At 46.5% G+C, this 19,158-nt stretch overlaps 1 protein-coding gene across 1 annotated transcript in view; it reads left to right on the plus strand.

Annotated features, from left to right (window-relative positions):
- LOC115083210 (SCO-spondin-like) overlaps nucleotides 1–19,158 on the plus strand; it is a 508,366-nt gene that overhangs the window by 341,489 nt on the left and 147,719 nt on the right. Inside the window, exons 79-82 of the mRNA XM_029587016.1 lie at nucleotides 666–886; nucleotides 4,076–4,225; nucleotides 4,784–4,950; nucleotides 5,872–6,032. Coding sequence (XP_029442876.1) covers nucleotides 666–886; nucleotides 4,076–4,225; nucleotides 4,784–4,950; nucleotides 5,872–6,032 — 699 coding nt within the window. The remainder of the gene's footprint in view (nucleotides 1–665; nucleotides 887–4,075; nucleotides 4,226–4,783; nucleotides 4,951–5,871; nucleotides 6,033–19,158) is intronic.

Consider the following 19,158-nt stretch of genomic DNA (forward strand, 5'->3'; position numbering starts at 1 on the left):
CCCCTTCAACTGACATCTTTCTCTCTTCCCTGTGTTCTCACCTAAAAGAGACATCAGGTGGAAGGTTTACACAAGGAAATGTTAAATTCAGCTCCAGGCTGTGGCCCTGCAAAAGTGAGAATATGCCCTCTGTGATTGGAGGAGCAAGAGCACTGGAGGAGCACATCCTCAATCTTCCTTCCCCACTCCTGTTCCTAGTGAGAGTCCTCATTCCCTTATTATTTGCCTGCCTGTGGTCTTCGTACCTCATTGTTTAGATGCCTGGGAACAACTGACAAGAAATCTGTGATAATACAGTTGACTGGTGAAAGAGAGACAGCTCAAAAGAAGAATATTCAACAGCCAGCCTGATTTATAAATAAGAGAACAGAATTGCAGGTCATTAATGTGATACACAAAGCCAAAGATTATCTGGGGTCTCTGGCAGTTGCACCAGGAAAAAAATTAGACAGACCAGATGGGTCTTATTTCTTGTCATATTCTAAGTTTCTTTCTGTATTTTGACTTTGATGGCAGAAGTCCACAGCTCCTGCCTATGAGGCTCAGCCTTCCCCTGACCAGCTACTGAAGCTATTCTGATGCCCTGGCTTCAGTCACACTTTTTTATTTATTAGAACAGCTTCGCTGTGATATTTATTGGAAATGACCTTGAACTCTTTCCTCAGCACGTGTGAAAGTGGCATCCTCCAGTGTAGACCAGATCCCTCTTGCCGCTTGGATGGTGCATGGAGTCCTTGGGGTGCATGGAGCCCCTGTTCTGAGAGCTGCGGGGAAGGGGCCCAGTACCGGCTGCGAGAGTGCAGCAATCCTGCTCCCCAAAATGGAGGAAAGGGGTGCCTGGGAGCAGACCAGCAGCAGCGAGAATGCCGCGGCCAGGAGTGCGAGGGTAAGAGACGTCATGATCCTCTGAATCCTGTAATTTCTGGCAGTTGCTCGTCTGTAAAACTCTTTTCCTGTTCATATCCCAGATCAGTCCAGACAAGTGGGTCTATGGCATCTACGCTGGAGTTGGTCCCGTGGGCCTCTGCTCACATGCGGTCTCTCCAGTGGGTGCTGTTGTCCTGATGGAATCCGTTGTCGGAAGAACTTTCAGCGTCCCATACTAGCACTTCAGAGAGATCCCAGGTCCAGTCTATAGTAGAAGCTGTCTTGACCTAATGAGCAAAGGCCCACGGGACCAATTCCAGCGTAGACGCCATAGACCCACTTGTCTGGACTGATCTGCGGATTTCCAGGAACCAAAATTAGCAGGTAAATACCAATTTTCCTTTTGCTTCTAACAAACTGAAATCTTCAACCCAAAATATTTAATGCACAGTTTTATGTTTTATAAGCATTGCCTTCTGCTTTAACAAATTCATCTGATGGCTTGCAGCACATGTGCTGCAGAGGTAGCACTGGATGTCAGTCATACTATTGGCTTGATGCAACACATGGTGCTTCGGGGAGGTAGAGCACTATCCACGGGGCCTGAGACTGGCTGGGTTTTTTTTGATGGTAGGGAAAGTTCTCTGGGATGGAAATTCTCTTTCTTAGGGAGGGGCAGCAGCTCAAGGCAATCTGCTGCCTGAGGCGAGGGATGAGATGGTGCTCCCTCTTCCCCAAGGTCAAAACAATGAGGGAGCCAAGTAGGGTGGGGGAACCCCATGAACTCTGGCCCTTGTGATTGTTTGAAACGCTGGGGAAGGGGAGGAGGCAGGAATCAGGGTTTCCAGAGGAGTGGCAGATCGTGTCAGTCATAATATTTCTAGGAAGCTCGCAACCCTGACACACTCCCGGGAACCCTATTTATTACCACCTGCTTCCCACACTTCCCCAGCATCTGCCCCCAGGATGTGGGAAATGGGTAAATGGTGGGGGTCTGTATGCGGTGTACTCTCTCAAGGCTGGTGCAAAAGGTATTAGGAGCCCTTGGTGAATCTTACAGCCACCCCCAGCCAGCCAGCCGGCCCTCCTCAAAGACAATTAATAATTATGCATTCATTTTAAAATTTCCTATTAACTGATTCCCTCACACAAAAAGGGGAGATTTTACATGAAAAAGGATATTCAAAGTACAGTGTTCTGAGGTAAAAATATTACGTGTATATTATATTTATATGCCAACTTGTGGTGCCAACCAGAAAACTCTACAAAAAAGATACTTGGAACTCATATAGTATTAGACTTATTATAAAGCATGTTGGATGTGGGCTTGGCACTCAGAAAGTCATGAGTAAACAGAATTACCATTGCACTATAGTAAACATCATATACAGAAACAGAATTAATTGCCAGCATTAAAACAGTACTGAAAAAATGAGGAACCCTTATGAGTGAAAAAACAATATAGCATGTGTAATCTATTTCACTCACATAGACAGGAACATACATTCACCTGAACATTTATTTAATTATATGTAAAGACCTCATAAAGAGAGCACCGGGACTGTACCATATTGTTTGTCAGTGCCTTATGTCCTATCAAACTGTTCCTTAATGTTTCCAATCATCAGTCTTAGAAGGTTTGATTCACCCTTTGAGATTGCTTGTTTTTTTTATGATTTTTTTAAAGGCTTTTTTGAAATACAAATAAAATGCATCAAACGAGGCCAAAACAGGTAAACTAGAAAGCCAGTACTTATCTTGGGTCATTGAAATATGAAAACACCTTGACAGGCTTCAAGACCATTCATTCCTTTGAGTGTGTTAATTTATGAAGCGAATTGCAAGCTCTTTTACAAAAACATCTAACACTAAACATAGGCTGAGGTGCCAGCGTCACGCTCAGGTGCCTAGGCCCGATGCAGTCATTTAAAATGAATGAAACGAATGAACTGAATCAGCTTTATTTGTTGCATTTTGCACATTCGCTTTAATGAATGCACATCCCTACTAGGTATAGTGAGGCCTGGATAGACAACCAAGAAAGGATACAATAGTAGAGCAGGCCTGGAGACCACAAGGCAAGGAAAGCCTAGATAGGCCACAGGTCAAGAAGCAAGAAAACAGAAGACCCAGAGGCCACAAGGCAAAGTATAAGACTAGAGTGGCCAGGTCAGTGAGCCAAGGGTGACTCCATGAAGAGGCATCTTGGGTTTGGCAAGGCAGGGTTAAATGGGTCTGGAGCTTGGGTATGTTGCGAGCAGTGAGGAGCAGCTTGGCAAGACTGGAGGTTAAGCTTACTGAGGACCCGTGATGGAGTGGAGGCTGTACAACAGGCTGGATCATGTAGCCAGTGAGGAGATGGATCAGGTAACTAGGAGCAGAGCTCACTGGAGGCCTCTGCTGGTGGGGAAGTGCCTTAGCGGCAGAATCAGGGCACAGTGAGACTGAACAGGAGACAAAACTGTGACAAATCCATACTAGAAAAGCTGTGAGAACAGATTTCTCCATGGAGAGCAAAACAAACAGCCACACAATCCAACCAAATTCCTTGGTAAGCTTACCAAGCTTGAGAAAAAGACTGAGGAGATTTGCGCGTGGGAACGCTAGCGCAGGAAGACCCGCACATGCTCAGATATCAAAACTTGGAACCTTCTGGGCTTTGAAAGAAAACAACCCAACTTGGTGCCATCAGATGACATCACCCATCTTGTGTGGCTATTTGTTTAGCTGTCCGCAGAGAACACCTGTTACAGGTAAGCAACTTCGCTGTCCTCTTCTGCTGATATCTTCTGTTTTCAATTGCCTGGAATGTTGAGTTGTATTTGAAATTTCCCAGCATTCCATGGCAGGCGCCCATCGCGCTGAGCCTTTTTTAATACGTGGCTGATGGTAGCAGATCTCAGAGCCAGTCATGGGAATTCTCTGGTGGCTTCATTCACTGAAATGGAGTCACCTACATGTTTCCAGTGGCTCACTAAGCGCAAAATTCAGGATTATCACAGTCAAGCATGCATTTTAACCTCCCTTTCCGTTTCCCTCCTGGTACCGACACGCTCAAAAATGCGACAAAATGTTGATCTGATCTCTTTTACATTTGCACATGGGAGTTCCTTTCTATGAAACTCCTTTGGCCAGGGTGGAGCCCCCTTCTCAGTCGTTAGATCTGCCCCCTTATCCCTGAGCCCTCACCTTCTGTCTTGGATTGTAGAGGCAGAGCTGTGGAGTGAGTGGTCCTCCTGGTCAGCCTGTAGTGTGTCCTGCGGAGGAGGGGAGCAGATCCGCACTCGGAAATGTCACTACCTGGAGTGTGAAGGGCTGGGAGTGCAGAGCAAAACCTGTAACACTCAGGTCTGTCTTGGTAAGTACAACTCTTTTGCTGTCTCTGTGTTTCTGCGTGTGTCACCCCCTTCAAACCGTCAGTGTGCAGGGAATGAGTCACTCCCCGATCCCTGGCCTATCTGACTGAGTCGCCCTATTGTCATCTCCATAGAAGGAGTTTGCCCTTATAGTGGCCAGCATGGAAGGGCTCTGATTTTTATTTCACCCCAAACTTAAGTTTAGCTCAGTGAGTAATCTGTTGTATTTTTGTCACTGAGCATTTGCAGTGAGGTCATGTCCTGAAACATCCTTAAAAGGATCACATCAGGCAGGGTTAGCCAATGGCAGAGCAGCATTTACAATGCCTCGTGAAATCACACTTTGTATGTTCCTGAAACAATAATTGATGTAGGACATTTTCTAATGAATGCCTAGGGGGGGCTGAACCTGTGACCCTGTGCAGCATAAGCGTGTTTGGAGAGTGTCAGAATCTTATGGCGCACGCCCGAAAGCGGGTCATTGCTGATATCCCGCTTCCTCTTCCGAAGTGGGCTGCCCCTGTGTTACCTGACTGACTTGCTTTTCTGCCCTGCTGTAGAGGTGGGCTGCCCCTCCGACCGCCTGTACCGGGAGTGCCTGCAGGAAGAAGGGTGCCCGTACAGCTGTGCCCACCTCTCTCACCGGATGGACTGTTTCTGGGATGGTTGTGAGGAAGGCTGCCACTGCCCGGTGGGCATGCTGATCCACAATGGATCCTGTGTTAAGGTATGTCCTTTCTGGCTACTGGGTGTCTACTAACTTCCACTAAATGCCCAGGAGAGGAGTGACATGGGTGTAGTTACACTATAATACCCACACTAAATGATAGCATTAGGCTACCTATGGCGATCCAGGCAGATGCTGATACTGTGCTTCAGGATAAGAAATAGTCTTGATTTCTGCCATTATAGTACCAAGTTCATTAAAATATTAATAAATATGGCATCCTGATCATACCATACAGAGTCCTATTCCACTTAAGTGATAAGAGCACATAGATGCCTTCCTTCCTTGGGAGTTATTGGATGCTTTAATTGCTGCTTTGCTAGTTGTAGCAATGACCAGATATCCTCTAACAATTGCTTGCCCACAATTCTATACGTTTTTGCTGTTTGTATGTGTATATGTGTATATCTATCTATATATAATTTTATTTTTTTTTAAATTAAGGATATATTTATTTGCTCTACAGTGCCATGATCCTGTCGTGATTGTAGAACTTCATTATCTTTCCACTAAGCATATTTAGTTTTCCAAACCAGAGTTTCTGAATGGGCTATGCTTGGCTGGAAGTTTGATGACATAGGGATATAAATTTAAAATAGAGTAGAATAGGTGGGCCTTAGAGCCTTTATCTGCCATCATATTCTATGTTTCTCTGGTTCCATGTCTGCGTGATCATAGTTTCCGTGTGTGACATTTTGGAGTGATAAGCTTGGTAGGCACTGTAGAAGCTGAAGAGATTGGTCAGCCAATTTTTGGCAGTTAGGATTCAGCACTGATGAGAGTGGTGTGGGTGGGGGAAGAGCTTCCTATGGCTTTGGTTGTTTTTTTATCACCAATTTCCTTTCCATGAGGCGATGCCATGTTAACCTGTAAAAGGAATGCAGTCTTCAATCTGGTTTGCTCTTTTCTTTCCTTGTGTAGGACTGTCCTTGCATCCTGACTGAGGAGACTTGGCAAGGATTCAGGAACCATTCAGTTGGGCCAGAAGTTCTCCCTGTGGTCCTCACTGAGCAGAGGATTCCAGTCCTTGTGGGCGAGGAGGTGGTGCCAGAAAGCACCATCTGGCATGAGTGCAGCTCTTGGTACGGCAGACCTCAGCATGGCCCTTAAAAGAGAGCTGGTGCCTGTTCGGCTGTAATTGTGCTTTTGTGAAGGGTTGTAGAACCACACCCACGTAATCAAATTAAATATCTCCAGTTTTCAAGATTTTAATATGCAAAGAAAGTGAGCTATACTGTGTATCAGAGGAGGCAGACATTAGGTTTCGCCTCAGGATCTTGAGGTACTGTCACAGCAGGTTCTTCTCTGAAGACAAGCAAGATGGCAGGCCTCATACATGGATGACATCATCCGATGGAGCCCGGCATGGAAATTTGACTTCAAAATTTCTAGAATTTTGATTGTGCCTCACTGAGCATGCCCATTTATGTTAACATACCATGCATCCATGCAGGAGCCCCCTCAGTCTCTCTTTTTCAGCAGAGCCTGCAGTTACAGTTTGCCTTACGTTTCCTGCTTTAGGCCTCTGCAGCAGATTTTGGAAACAGGATCGTTCATTGCAGGGGCCTTTTCTCCTAATCCAGGGGATCATTAATTATTAACCCATGGTATTTTTCTGCAGAGGGGAACAATACTACAGTGGTTTCACAAGCTGCAGTACTGGGTACCGCAGCTCTGGAACCCGCGCAGTATTTTCCCCTGCGGAAAAATTGCGTAGGAAAAAATGTTGTGAGAAATGACAGAAAAAATACCAGCAGTGGCCCTTCCAGTGTATCTTAAAACATGCACTGGAAGGTCTTGTGAGACCCCCGTCCCAACCCTCTGTCACTTCTGGAGGCTGCCAGCAGGGCTTCAATAAGAAAAAAAAGTAATACATGTCACGTGGTGATGTCCATGCCCTCTGTCTCCACTCTGCCTCCCCCCCCCCCCCGATGCTCCCAATGAAACAACTCTGAGTTGTAACAAACTTTCAATAGAAAAACCCCATGGCTTGCATTTTTTTGAGGCAAGCCGTGTTATTTTATTAGCATGAAATTACCTAATAATAATCTGCTTTGTATGCATTTGCATAGCGTATACATGTGAAGCTGTTCTTCTCCATACCTGTGTTATTTTTGTTTAAATAACGCACAAAAATTAATATATTGCGCGATATTACCATGCTAATCGAGCTGTTCTGGTGGAGGAAACGCCATTGGCACTGGGGAAGCTGTCGATTACCTCGGTGCTGAGGGCTGATAGGGAATCCAGGAACAGACCTGATAGAAGACAGCGAAGGAATTTGCTTCTTCAGCATTGAGGTGTTCTGATGCCAGGCATTGAGGGAAGCCAAAGAAGCATTGGTTTCCGTCTCCATTGATATGCAATGTCAGGAGCAGAGAACATCCAATGTCTGCTGAGAACCTCCCAGTCCCTAAGCGATCCCATGCTAAGGAGAGCTCATCCTCTCAAAAGTCCCGGGTTTCACGACAGCCTCCACAGGTCCTGGTGTCAACCTCCAATATGCTTCTCAGATCCAAGGACGATGCAGCCACCACTCTTTGTTGCGATCCCCCCTGTTGCTGCGCTACAGGAGGCATCTTACCTTCCTCCAGAGGCCGCTCTGAAGCCAGGGCCTCGCCTACGCACCGTCCGGGACTTGCTCCAGGGCCGGAGAGGCCTAGTTGTTCCTGTGGCTTCATGCCTGTGTTTGGACTTCCTGTTTCCAGCCACGCCCGTTTCTCTAGGGGCTGGCCCGCAGCTCTCTTCCCCAGTTATAGGGCCAGCAAGGGGCGGTCCTGTCTAACTCCTCCCAGGGAGTTGCCTACAACCTCCAGTATATAAGGACTTGCTTGTTAGTTCTGTTTGGCCTTCGGATCGGGCTCTACAGTTGCCTGTAACCTCTCCCGATCCAGGTCTACCGTGGTCTTGCCTGTGTTGATAGTGCCTTGTCCTGTTTTGATGTCTGTTCCAGTCCAGGCCTTCGGATCGGGCTCTACAGTTGCCTGTAACCTCTCCTGATCCAGGTCTACCGTGGTCTTGCCTGTGTTGATGGCGCCTTGTCCTGTTTTGATGTCTGTTCCAGTCCAGGCCTTCGGATTGGGTTACACAGTTGTCTGTGGCCTCTCCCGATCCAGGTCCTCCGTGGTCTGCCGTGTCTAGATGGTACCTTGTCTCGATATCTGTTTCTGACCGTGCCCTGATGTCTTCGTGTCTCTACCTTCGGATTGGGTTACACAGTTGTCTGTGGCCTCTCCCGATCCAGGTCCTCCGTGGTCTGCCGTGTCTAGATGGTTCCTTGTCCTGTTTCTGCCTTGATGTCGGGCCTTCCGATTGGGTTACACAGTTGTCTGTGGCCTCTCCCGATCCAGGTCCTCCATGGTCTGCCATGTCTAGATGGTACCTTGTCTGTTTCTGACCGTGCCTAGATGTCTGTTCCTGTTCCTGTTCCTGCCAGCCGTAAGGGCTTCGGATGTCAGTATCCCAGCATCGGAGTTCCTGTTCACCTGGAGTTTCCCTGCACCCTCCTTTCCTCAGCGTGGTCCGCGACCAGCCTTCCTGGGCTGTGTAGGGCGCGTCTGGGACGGGGTGGTCCGTGACCAGTCTAGCTGTGCTGGCTGAGTAGGGCGCCCTGTTGGACTGTGCCATGTTTCCGTCCTGCCTTGTCTACAATGTCTTGCTTCAGCCCTTGCCCTGATGTCTTCGTGTCTCTGCCTTGACCTACGTCCTCGTCTGGTTCCTGAGCCTTCTGTCCTGTTGGGCCCTGGTGTGGCCAACAGGAGGGATTCGTCCCACGGGCTCTTGAGCTTCTGCCAGCCGAAGGGGCTTCGGATGTCAGTATCCCAGCATCGGAGTTCCTGCTCGCCTGGATCTTTCCTATGTCTCGCTTCAGCCCTTGCCCTGATGTCTCCAATGTCTGCTTTAGCCCCCGTCTGACGTCTCAGTGTAAAGGACTCTGTCTGCCCTTGCCTCTGTCCGGCCTGCTGCCCATTGCCGTTCCCAGCGGCAGGTCCGAAAGGGCCGGGAACAGTCGGAGGACCATTCATTAGTCAACTTCCCCGTGTTGGCTACCATGGGCATGCAGGTCCGGCTGAGGGTCGGACTCCCTGCTTCTGTTCCTGCCTGCCTGGCTCACCATGCCTGCTCAGCTCACCTCCCACGGTGTGGCTTGGGGCTCCTCCTTGAGTCCTGCCGTGGCCCAAGGGCTCACCACCCGCTTACGACGACCGCGCCCGCGCGCGCCCGTAACACTCTTGCCTCCGAGTTGTTGTTGGCATTGGCTATTTTTTAAGAAGAACTGGACAAAGAAATCCAGTAAGCATTAGAGAAGATGCAGGGCCTTGGCAATGATCATCTTAGAGCTGCTGCTCAAGGCCCTTTGACTGCCTGGTGACCAGGCACTGATGCTGGAACCGATGCAAATTCCTAGAGGGGGGAAGGGATTGATGCCCACTGTCCCATTGGTGATTTTCAGTCCATTAGGGGAGGAAGCTTACCCGGGGCACAGAAGTTCCTTGGGATCCAGGCAAAAATAGCAAAGAGTCCACCTCTCTGAAACCTTGGCTGAAGGTTGCGCACTGCCAGAGTCCTCACCATAATGAGGATGTGAGCGATCGCTCATACATTTCAGAGCAATGCTCATAGGTTTTACATGGTCGCTCACGTACATTTTTCTTTGTGCTTTACACAGAAATGCAACGCTAATACAGGTGCTCAAAAATTGTTGGTTTAAAAAATTGTTGCTCACACAAAAGTACATTTGCACACACCTATTCTTCACTCCTCACCCCTGGCAGATCACAGGGAGTTGAACTCTGAGTATTCAAAGGAGTATGGCTATGGATCAGGCAACACCTCAGAAGAAGAGGAGTCAATGAGTTTCTTCTCTGACCCTCTTGTCCCTCAGAGAGAAAGAAGTCCCCTCCTGAGGACCTCTCCTTCACATGTTTTGTCTGGAGAATGGAAGAGGCCATTCCCTTTACTTTACAGATGGAGGAGGAAACTGGACATCATCCAGTATGTGGAGCTGCCTAAGGCTGTGGAAGCCCCAGTCCTTGAAATCCTTCAGGACATACAGATGACGATGTGGGAGAGTCCCCTCTTTGTGGCTGCCATTAATAAAAAGGTGGATATGGTTTATCTCTTCTAGAAGGCTCCTGGATTTAAAGTCAGACAGTTACCACACCAGTCTGTGGTGGTTGATTCTACTCTCAAGAGACCCAAAAGGCAGAGGACTTATTTCTTGGTGCCCCCAGTCCAAGGAGTCTTGGATCTTGGATACTCTTTGCAGAAAGGTCTTTTAGGGAATTATGTTGAACACCTGCAAGGACGTTTACCAGGTCTTCATGGGCTGCTTCATGTGGCAGCTGCTGAAGCATATGCAGGGAGTAGCCAAGTAGCTTCCTCAGAAGCAGCAAAACACCCTCCAGTCACTGGTGGACAAGGAAATGGAGTGTGAAAAACATATAGTCCGCTTGACCTTTGATATTTTTGAAATGACATTGAGTCTGCTATGGGAATTGGTGCCTGAAGACTTGCCTAGCTGCGGGCCTCACACCTTTAATTTGAGGTTCAGGAAAAACTTGCCAGATGTGCACTGTACTGGAGAAAATCTCTTTGGAGATAAGATGAAAGCTGCAGTGGCACATATTTGTGACAACTGTGCAATGCTGCAGCAATTCTCCACTACCATTCTAGACCCAATCTCCACGTCCAGGCGGTGCCTGAGGCTGAGACAAAGGAGGCACTTTTTCCACCCAAGGAAGAGCTATCTTCTACCCCCTCAGTCCAGAGCACAATAAGTCCCACGTGCCCGTCCGAGGTAACAGCAGGCCCCTAAGACACTGCCAGCACCCCAACACCCCAGTCAACTCTCAAGATTGGATTTTGACTGGATCACAGAGAGCATAGCTTTTATTCTGGTACTTGTGCCAGAGGGTGGAGGCAGGCTAAGGTTTTATGCAAACTGTTAGCCATGTGTAACTTCAGACCAGTGAGTCCTTGGCATTGTAAGATGAAGAGTGCAAATTAAATATATGCAGTATCTGTCAAATCACCCTCTGGACCCAAGATGGGGTCACTTACCACATCAGGAACTGCTTCAAAAGGAGCTGTCCTCTCTCTTAGAGACCAGAGTGATCAAACCCGTTCTACCAGGGAAAAAGGGCACAGATTCTACTCTCAAGAATTTCTTGATTTAAAGAAAACAGGAGAGCTCCATCCTATCCTAGACCTAAAGAAAGGTTCAAGAAGTTTTCCCTGGGCACTTTAATTCCCTTTCTTCAAAAAGGGGACTTCCATACTCTCTTGATCTCAAGGATGCTTACACTCAAATGGAGCTATTCTCCTATCACAGGAAATATCTCAGATTTGAGGTGGGGAACTAACACTTGTTTGATGCTATCCTTTGGCCTAGCATCAGCCCCGCATGCCTGCACCAAATGTCTTGTCGTGGCAATGCACCTACACAAGCTGAGGTTGCATGTGTTCCCCTATCTGGATGTTTGGCTAGTCAAGAGCAGATTTCAGGTAAGTGCCTCAGAATTGATATGCAAAACCATCCAAATGTTGGAGTTACTAGGGTTCATTCTCAACTACCCCAAATCCCACTTGAGCCCATCACCTCAATTGGAGTTTATCAGAGCTCTGCTGGACACGATTCAGGCAAAAGCTTTTCTTCCACAGCGAAGGGCTATCACTTTGATATCCACATTGGAAAGAATTCAAATGAATCAACAGATATTAGCATGGGACAGACATATTGAGGATGTTGGGCCTTATGGCATTCACTGTACATATTACTCCCTTGGTACATCTCTACATGAGGAGAGCTCGGTAGACCCTCAGATCTCAGTGGCTACAGGCCAATCAGGATCTACGAGACAGCATCCATATCACAAATTCACTGAGGGACACGCTGTCCTGGTGGCTGGGCAATTCCAATCTGACCAGAGGTACACTCTTTCAAATTTCTCCAGTTCAAATTTTCCTTACCATGGATGCTTTCCTGGGATAGGGAGCTTAAGTAGAAGGACTTTGCACCCAGGATCTTTGGTCTGCTCAGCTCAGGAAAGAAGCCATCAGATAAACTTCAGTATGCGCTAAAGGCTTTCAAAGATTGGTTGGCCAACAAAATTGTCCTAGTCCAAATGGACAATCAGGCTGCGATGTATTACAACAATAAGCAGGGAAGCATGGGATTGTACCTCCTGTATCAGGAAACTGTCCAACTGAGGGACTGGGCAATGTCCCAGGGGATAGTTCTCAGAGCCATGTATCTTATAGGCATGGAGATTGTCCTAGTGGACAGATCAAGATGAATCCTAGATTCACATGAGTGGTCACCAGAGCAGAAGATATCAAGACAGATTTTCCACCAATGGGTGAATCCATTGGTGGATCTGTGCATTTCCTCTGAACAGGTCGGCTTGACTTTTCCATTCCATAAAAATGACAAGAGCAAACTATCCTCAGACGTCTTTGCCCTGCATTGAGGCAGACAGCTTCTGTATGCATATCCTCTCATACCGCTAGTATCAACGACTCTCTTGAAACTGAGAGAAGACCAATGGACTATGATTTTCATAGCCTCCTTTTGGCCAAAACAGATTTAGTTCCCACTGCCCAGGGAGATGTCCGTAAGGGAACTGATCAGATTGGGGACTTCCCCAGACCTCATCTCTCAGGATTAAGGCAGGTTGCCCATCCCAACATCAGGTCCCTAGCTCTTACTGCCTGGATGTTGAGAAGTTGACCTTGCAACCCCTTGATCTACCTGATGATGTGTCTCGAGTTCTGTTATCTTCAAGAAAAGATTCCACTAGGAAGTCCTATGGTTTTTTTTTTTGCGTTTTAATATGTTTATTAACAACAGAGAAGTCAAGTACAAGACTGCACTTGAACAGACAAGTGCAAATTGCAACGATTAGCAGGGCTTCATACATATCTCTACATTTGCCATCCCATGCATTGCTTCTCGAGAATACCCAGTAATCAGTATCCAGTAAGAAACTTTAGAGAAGAAAAAAACAGTAGAGAACATTACTAAACAAAGTTGAACTCTAAGGAACATTAACCACAAAAGTACAGTAGAAGTACAGTACATTACCAAACAGTACAGCAAGGCATCACACCCCGCCTTCTATGTCCTGGTTACCTAGCAGTAATGCCTCATGGTATGCATTGCCTCCTCCGTACACATGTAATATCAGCAGGCAAGACTAATTATCCTTCGTACCCACCTACAGACATACCTGGAAGCCTTGGAATCCAGCTATCCATATTGGTACGCTCTACCATCTGGTCGGCTTCTGAGTCTCAGCCATGGCCCTCCCAATATGGTTCCAGAGTAACCCTCTCTATCGAGGTATATCTCTCTGTTAGAGTTTTTTCTTTTTCTTCCCCTCCCTATGACCCACCATGCCTAAATCACTATACCCCGCCCTACCCGAGTTCCCCCCTCTCCTTGGAGGTAACCGTATGACCTTAGAACACATATCCAGGTCTGGTATAACTACACCTGCTGGGGCAACTAGATTATACATCCACTCAACTCCAAGTGTTCTCTTTCTGCAGCTTCAAGTCCCATTCCTCCTGCCGTAGTTATTTATTCCCTCGTAGTACAGTTATACAAATATAGGGTCAGTTCGTAGGGATTAGGAACTACCATTCATTATAAATTATTAGCAAACATATATCGGCAAGTATTAAGCATCATCTAATATACAGTATAAACCTTCTACTGAAATTAGGGAAAGTCTTGTTGTGTCTGGATAGGATTCCCAATTATCGTGTGTCGCTGACATCTCCCAGACTCAGCAAAAATCCTCATCGTAATTTGCTTTATCCCTAAAGCTTCTTCCAGGCAAAGCGCATATCGTCTTAGTGTCCATAAGGGTCGTTACTGAGGGCCATCCGTTCCTCGGCTGTCATCTAATGATCGCAAATGTGCTACCGCTTCCTGCGGCAATAGCGACAGGTAGTCTCTCCATATGGTCGTCGAAATATGTCGGAATGCTTCCGATTTTTGAGAGGCTGTTAATTGCTCTCTATGAAGTAATTGGTGAAACTTAGCTTTCCAAACCACTTGATATTGTGGCTTCGGTGTGAGCCATTGGGCGAGTATAGCATCCAGTGCTGTCATAGTAAGTTTACAAAAGAATTGGAATTGATACTTTTCTGCAAAGACCCCTTCTTCTGCTCCTACGCCGAATAACCAGATTATGGGATCCAGTGGTACAGGAATGCCCCACAGTTTAAGCAGAATCCGTTGTAAAGATTGCCAAAACCTCTCCACCACCGGGCATAACCAGAAACTATGATAGTAATCTGGTTTATCCGCCTTGCATCTGAGACATGCTTTTTCAGTAATAAGGCCCATTTGAAAAGCAATATACTGAGGATAGAAGGCTTGATAATAAAATTTATATAATTTATCCCGTAAAGCCACATTCTTGCATATTTTAGGAATTCTGTTGATGGATTCTTCATATCCTTCTCGGAGAGACCCCTTGGCAACCACCTATTCCATCTCTCTGTTAAGGCAGTGAAAGTTTTTGGGTGCGATAATGTCATGAGCGCCTGGTAGTATTCAGCGCACCGCACCCTTTTTCCATCCAAGCCTTGTAAGATCTGCTTTAAACGGTAGGATAACGGAAACAACGAAGCGGGTTGAAGATGTTCTTGTACATAGCTTCGTAGTTGTAGATAGCCATAGAAGTCCGCCTTTGGAACACCGTATCCATCTTGTAATTCTTTAAAGCTGTATAGGTGAATTGGCTGCGCCGACCAATCTAACAAATGCATAAACAGCGACAAAGCTTTCTGTCGCCATCGCTGGAAAAGCCCTCGTAAGGTCCCTGGTGTGAACATTGGGTTCCCCATAATCGGTTGACAGGCCGTGCATTCCGGTCTAATGCGTAGTAAGAAGCAGATGTGTTTCCAAGCCAATCTTAACGGGAGTATGATCACACTCGATTTAAGGCGCTGTGGGATCATCCTAATTGGGCATTGTAGGAGTGCTCCTGGATGAAAGGGTGTCACCCATTGTATGATAAATTGTATGGGGGAACAACCCTCCATTGTAAAAATCCAGTCCTTTATGTGTCTCGAAAGGCTTGCACAATTATAAACTCGTAAGCTGGGGCAATTCAGTCCCCCCTCTCGCTTTGATCTCATGAGAGTGGTTAATGGTATTCGTGCTCTTTTCCCATTCCACAAATATTTTTGTATCGCTGAATTAATGTCCATCACATCCTTCTTCCTCAGCCATATTGGGAGCATGCTGAATAAATATAGCCATTTTGAAATTTCTTTCATTTTAATGAGTAAGATTTTCCCGGAGAGGGATAACGGTAACGTTTGCCATGCTTGCAAATTTGTAATAAGTTTTTTCTTCCTAGGAAGTACATTCAGTGCGTAAATATCCTTGGGTTGCGCCGGGATTTGGATGCCCAGGTACTTCAAGGAAGTGGACACCCATTTTAAAGGGAAGGTACCCGGCCAATTATGTTGCAAGCCCCCCGTAATGTCCAAGGCTTCGCACTTGTCCACATTAATTTTTAATCCCGCAAATTTGCCAAACTCAGATTGTATCTTCAGAACATGCGACAATGCCGTCAGGGGATTAGTCATATATACCAGCATGTCATCTGCAAAGGCTGCAACGGTAAATCTGTCTCTTCCAATTTGTTGTCCTTGAATTTCCGAGGAATGGCCCAGTTTCCGAAGAAGTGGGTCCAAGGAAAGGATATATAGTATCGGCGACAATGGGCACCCTTGCCTCACGCCCCTCTGTATTGGGATTTCAGCTGATATAGAATCATTTGCCACAACATATGACTTCGGGTTATCATATAGGATAGAAATCGCCCTGATAATGGAGTCTGGAAAGCCAAATCTCTTTAAGACCGAAAACATGTATGTCCACGACACTCGGTCGAAAGCTTTTTCGGAGTCAAAGCTGACAGCCATGGCCTGGGTCTGAAGATGATGTGAAGTCTCCACTGCTGCTACCAACCGAAGTACATGCGCTCCCGCATTCCTCCCTTGCACGAAACCCGCTTGGTAGGAAGAAATAATATGAGGTAAAACGGCTCCCATCCGAATTGCGATGAGTCTGGCATAGAGTTTCAAATCATTGTTCAGGAGGGAGATTGGTCTGTAGGAGGCAGCTTGTTCCAGATTTTTCCCAGGTTTAGGCAAAACTGTAATAAAGGCTGAATTGAATGAGGCAGGAAATCCAGTCTCCCTCCAAGCTTTATTATAGTAGGAGGCTAGCACCTCTGGAATCTGGTCACTTAAGATCTTATAATATTCCAACGGGAAACCATCAGGTCCTGGTGACTTATGACTTTTGCCAGCCTTTATCACTCCCAGCACCTCCCCGGCTGTAATGGGTCTGGTAAGAAAATCCTGTTGTAATTCGGTAAGAGAAGGCAAATCAATGTCCCGAAAAAAGGCATCCTCATCCAGTCCCGTGCCCTCCCGATCCTCGCAGTACAGGTGTTCATAAAATTTCCTTAAGACCTCTAGGATACCCTCTTTGGACGTCGTGTAAGTTCCCGCAGAGGATTGTAATCCGGTAATGTAGGATTTTCTCCTTCTTGTGGCTACCAAACGTGACACCAGTTTACTCGATTTATTACCCTGCCTGAAAAAGAAGTGGTCCGATGATTTGATAGAATTTCTTGATCTGAGGTGTAAATGTGCATTCAGAGATTGTAAACACACCCAATACGAGGTTTTGTTATGCGGAGAAGGGTCCATAGCTAAGTTAGCTTTTGCTTGTTGCAGTTTCGTTTCCAAAGCAAGAATTGTATTATTCAATTGTTTATTCTTTTTCACAGTATAGGCGATTATTGCTCCTCTCAGCACCACTTTGCTCGTTTCCCAAAATAAAGTTATGTCCTCCTTATGTTGGCTGTTATGTTCTTGGAAAGTATTCCATTGAGACCGTAAGTACTTATGGAATTCTTTATCCTGGAGGAGATGGCCAGGCAATCGCCACGACTTATGCAATTTTCTGTCTGAAGATGTCCACAGATCGATCCAAATTGGGGCATGGTCTGCTATCCCCATGACGCCTATCTCTGCCACATCCACTTTTGTAAACATAGTGTCCGCCACTAGCAGATAATCGATCCTGGACATCGTTCCGTGAGCTCTCGACACGTGAGTGTAATCGCGTGACATCGGATTCAAAATTCTCCATGGATCTATTAAGTGAAGTTGTTTGCTTAATTGCTGCACTCCTGTCTTCGTTTGTTGGCGATAGCCTTTGGGTAGTTGAGATTTGTCCAGCGTTGCATCCATGACACAGTTCATGTCCCCCGCCACCAGAATTTCACCTTGTGCATGAACCAGCAATAGATTAATAATATTCTGGAAAAAGAGAGTGTCCGGCGAATTCGGCCCATAAATGGTACAGAGAGTGATGGGTTTCCCGGCTAGGGTGCCGGTAAGTATCAAATACCGGCCCTCTGGGTCCGTTATTTCTTTACTAAGCATGAAAGGGGTATTTTTATTTACCAAAACAGCTACACCTCCTTTTTTTCCTTTAGCTGAAGAATAGTAACAATCAGAGACCCATTCCCTACGCAATTTTTTGTTTTCTTTTTCCAGCAAATGGGTTTCTTGGAGACATGCAATATTGACTTTTAATCTTCTAAGATGCTGATATACAGTCTTCCTCTTTATTGGAGATCCCAATCCGTCCACATTCCACGATATTATCCGAAACTTACTCATTTAAGAAATTCAAAACTTTATGAAAAATCCAGAAGACTGTTACATGAGAGGTCCAGGCTCCCAGCCTAACCTGTCCCTCATCTGCCCCAAGGAATACTGGTTTGCGCTCTGCAAGAAACTTGCCCCTCCATTGTTTCCCCACCTGCATCTCCAGGCGAGTGATTACTGTGTCCAGATTCAATTCTTCCCAGTTGCGGTTACCTCCGAACCCGCCTCCAAACATATAGTTCCCTTCCCTTCCCCTCCCCGTCCCTTACCCATTCCCCCTCCCAAGTCCCCTATCATGGATCACTGAAATAAGTATACCTCTTCTCAGAGGCTTTCGGAGATCACGCTTATGAAGTGGCCCTGCTCCACAACACACTTTGTAAAGGCATTTAGACATTCTGTTCTATAGTGGCAAACTATTTCATGGCTCCATCTTGGCTTCATAATTTTAGCGAGGTCAGGAATTTTTGAGCCGCCTCCGGTTGGTCGAACGTATGTCCTTTCCCCCCATGCCATATCTTAAGGACAGCAGGGTATTGCATTGCGAATTTTATCTGTTTTTCCACTAGTGCAGCGCATGTAGGTGAAAAAGTTCTTCTCAGTTGTGAGACTTTTATGGAAAAATCCTGTGTTATTCTAATTTTATGCCCCTTATATTCAATGTCTCCCTTCTTCCGGGATGCCTGCCATAGCTTTTGTTTGTGAGCATAGCTGAGAATTTTCGCTATTGCTATCCTGGGGCGGTTGTCATTATCTTTTCGCGGGCCTACCCTGTGCGCCCTCTCGACATGCAGTTTGCCCTTGAGCTCGGGTTCCCCCACTGCCTCCGGTAACCAATCTTCCAGGAAGGTCTCAAGTTGTTGCTCATCTACTGTCTCCGGGAGACCTAAGAATCTAAGGTTCGCCCTCCTTGACCTATTCTCTAAATCATCCAATTTGATTTGTAATTCTTTTATGATTTCCTCCTGCTTACTCATTTTCCCCGTTTGCGTCAGCATATCATCTTCTAACAGGGAGATACGGCCCTCTGCGTGGTCAATTCTGGGGCCGAGTTCCGTGAGAGCTTCCCTTACCTCCGACAACTTTTCAGCGATCCCGGCTAGTTTTTCATCTAAAGTTGTTGCGATTATGTCCTTTAAAGCCTTCGCTGTCAGTGATCCTTGCTGCGTTTGCCCTGGGCTCGCATGTGGTCGCGGCCATTTTGTTCTCAGCCGCCGGTTTCGCCTTTTCTTTTTCTTTTCTGGTGCTTTTGCTCGTCATTACACCTGGCGATCGGTTCATGAAGTTTACAATCGACATGTGCTACCTGACCCTGTGTGAAATCGGGTATTTTCGCCGTGGAAAAAGGTAATCTCCAGTATTTGTGCGCCGTGGAGCAGGGAGCCGAAGCTAGGCACGTCTGCTTCAGCTCATCCCCTCACGTGACCTCCAGTCCTATGGTTTTAAATGGAAGAGGTTTGCTCTGTAATGTAAGCAGAAGGCCATAGATCCTTT

This window comes from Rhinatrema bivittatum, chromosome 2 (assembly GCF_901001135.1).
Source record: "Rhinatrema bivittatum chromosome 2, aRhiBiv1.1, whole genome shotgun sequence".
NCBI lineage: Eukaryota > Metazoa > Chordata > Amphibia > Gymnophiona > Rhinatrematidae > Rhinatrema > Rhinatrema bivittatum.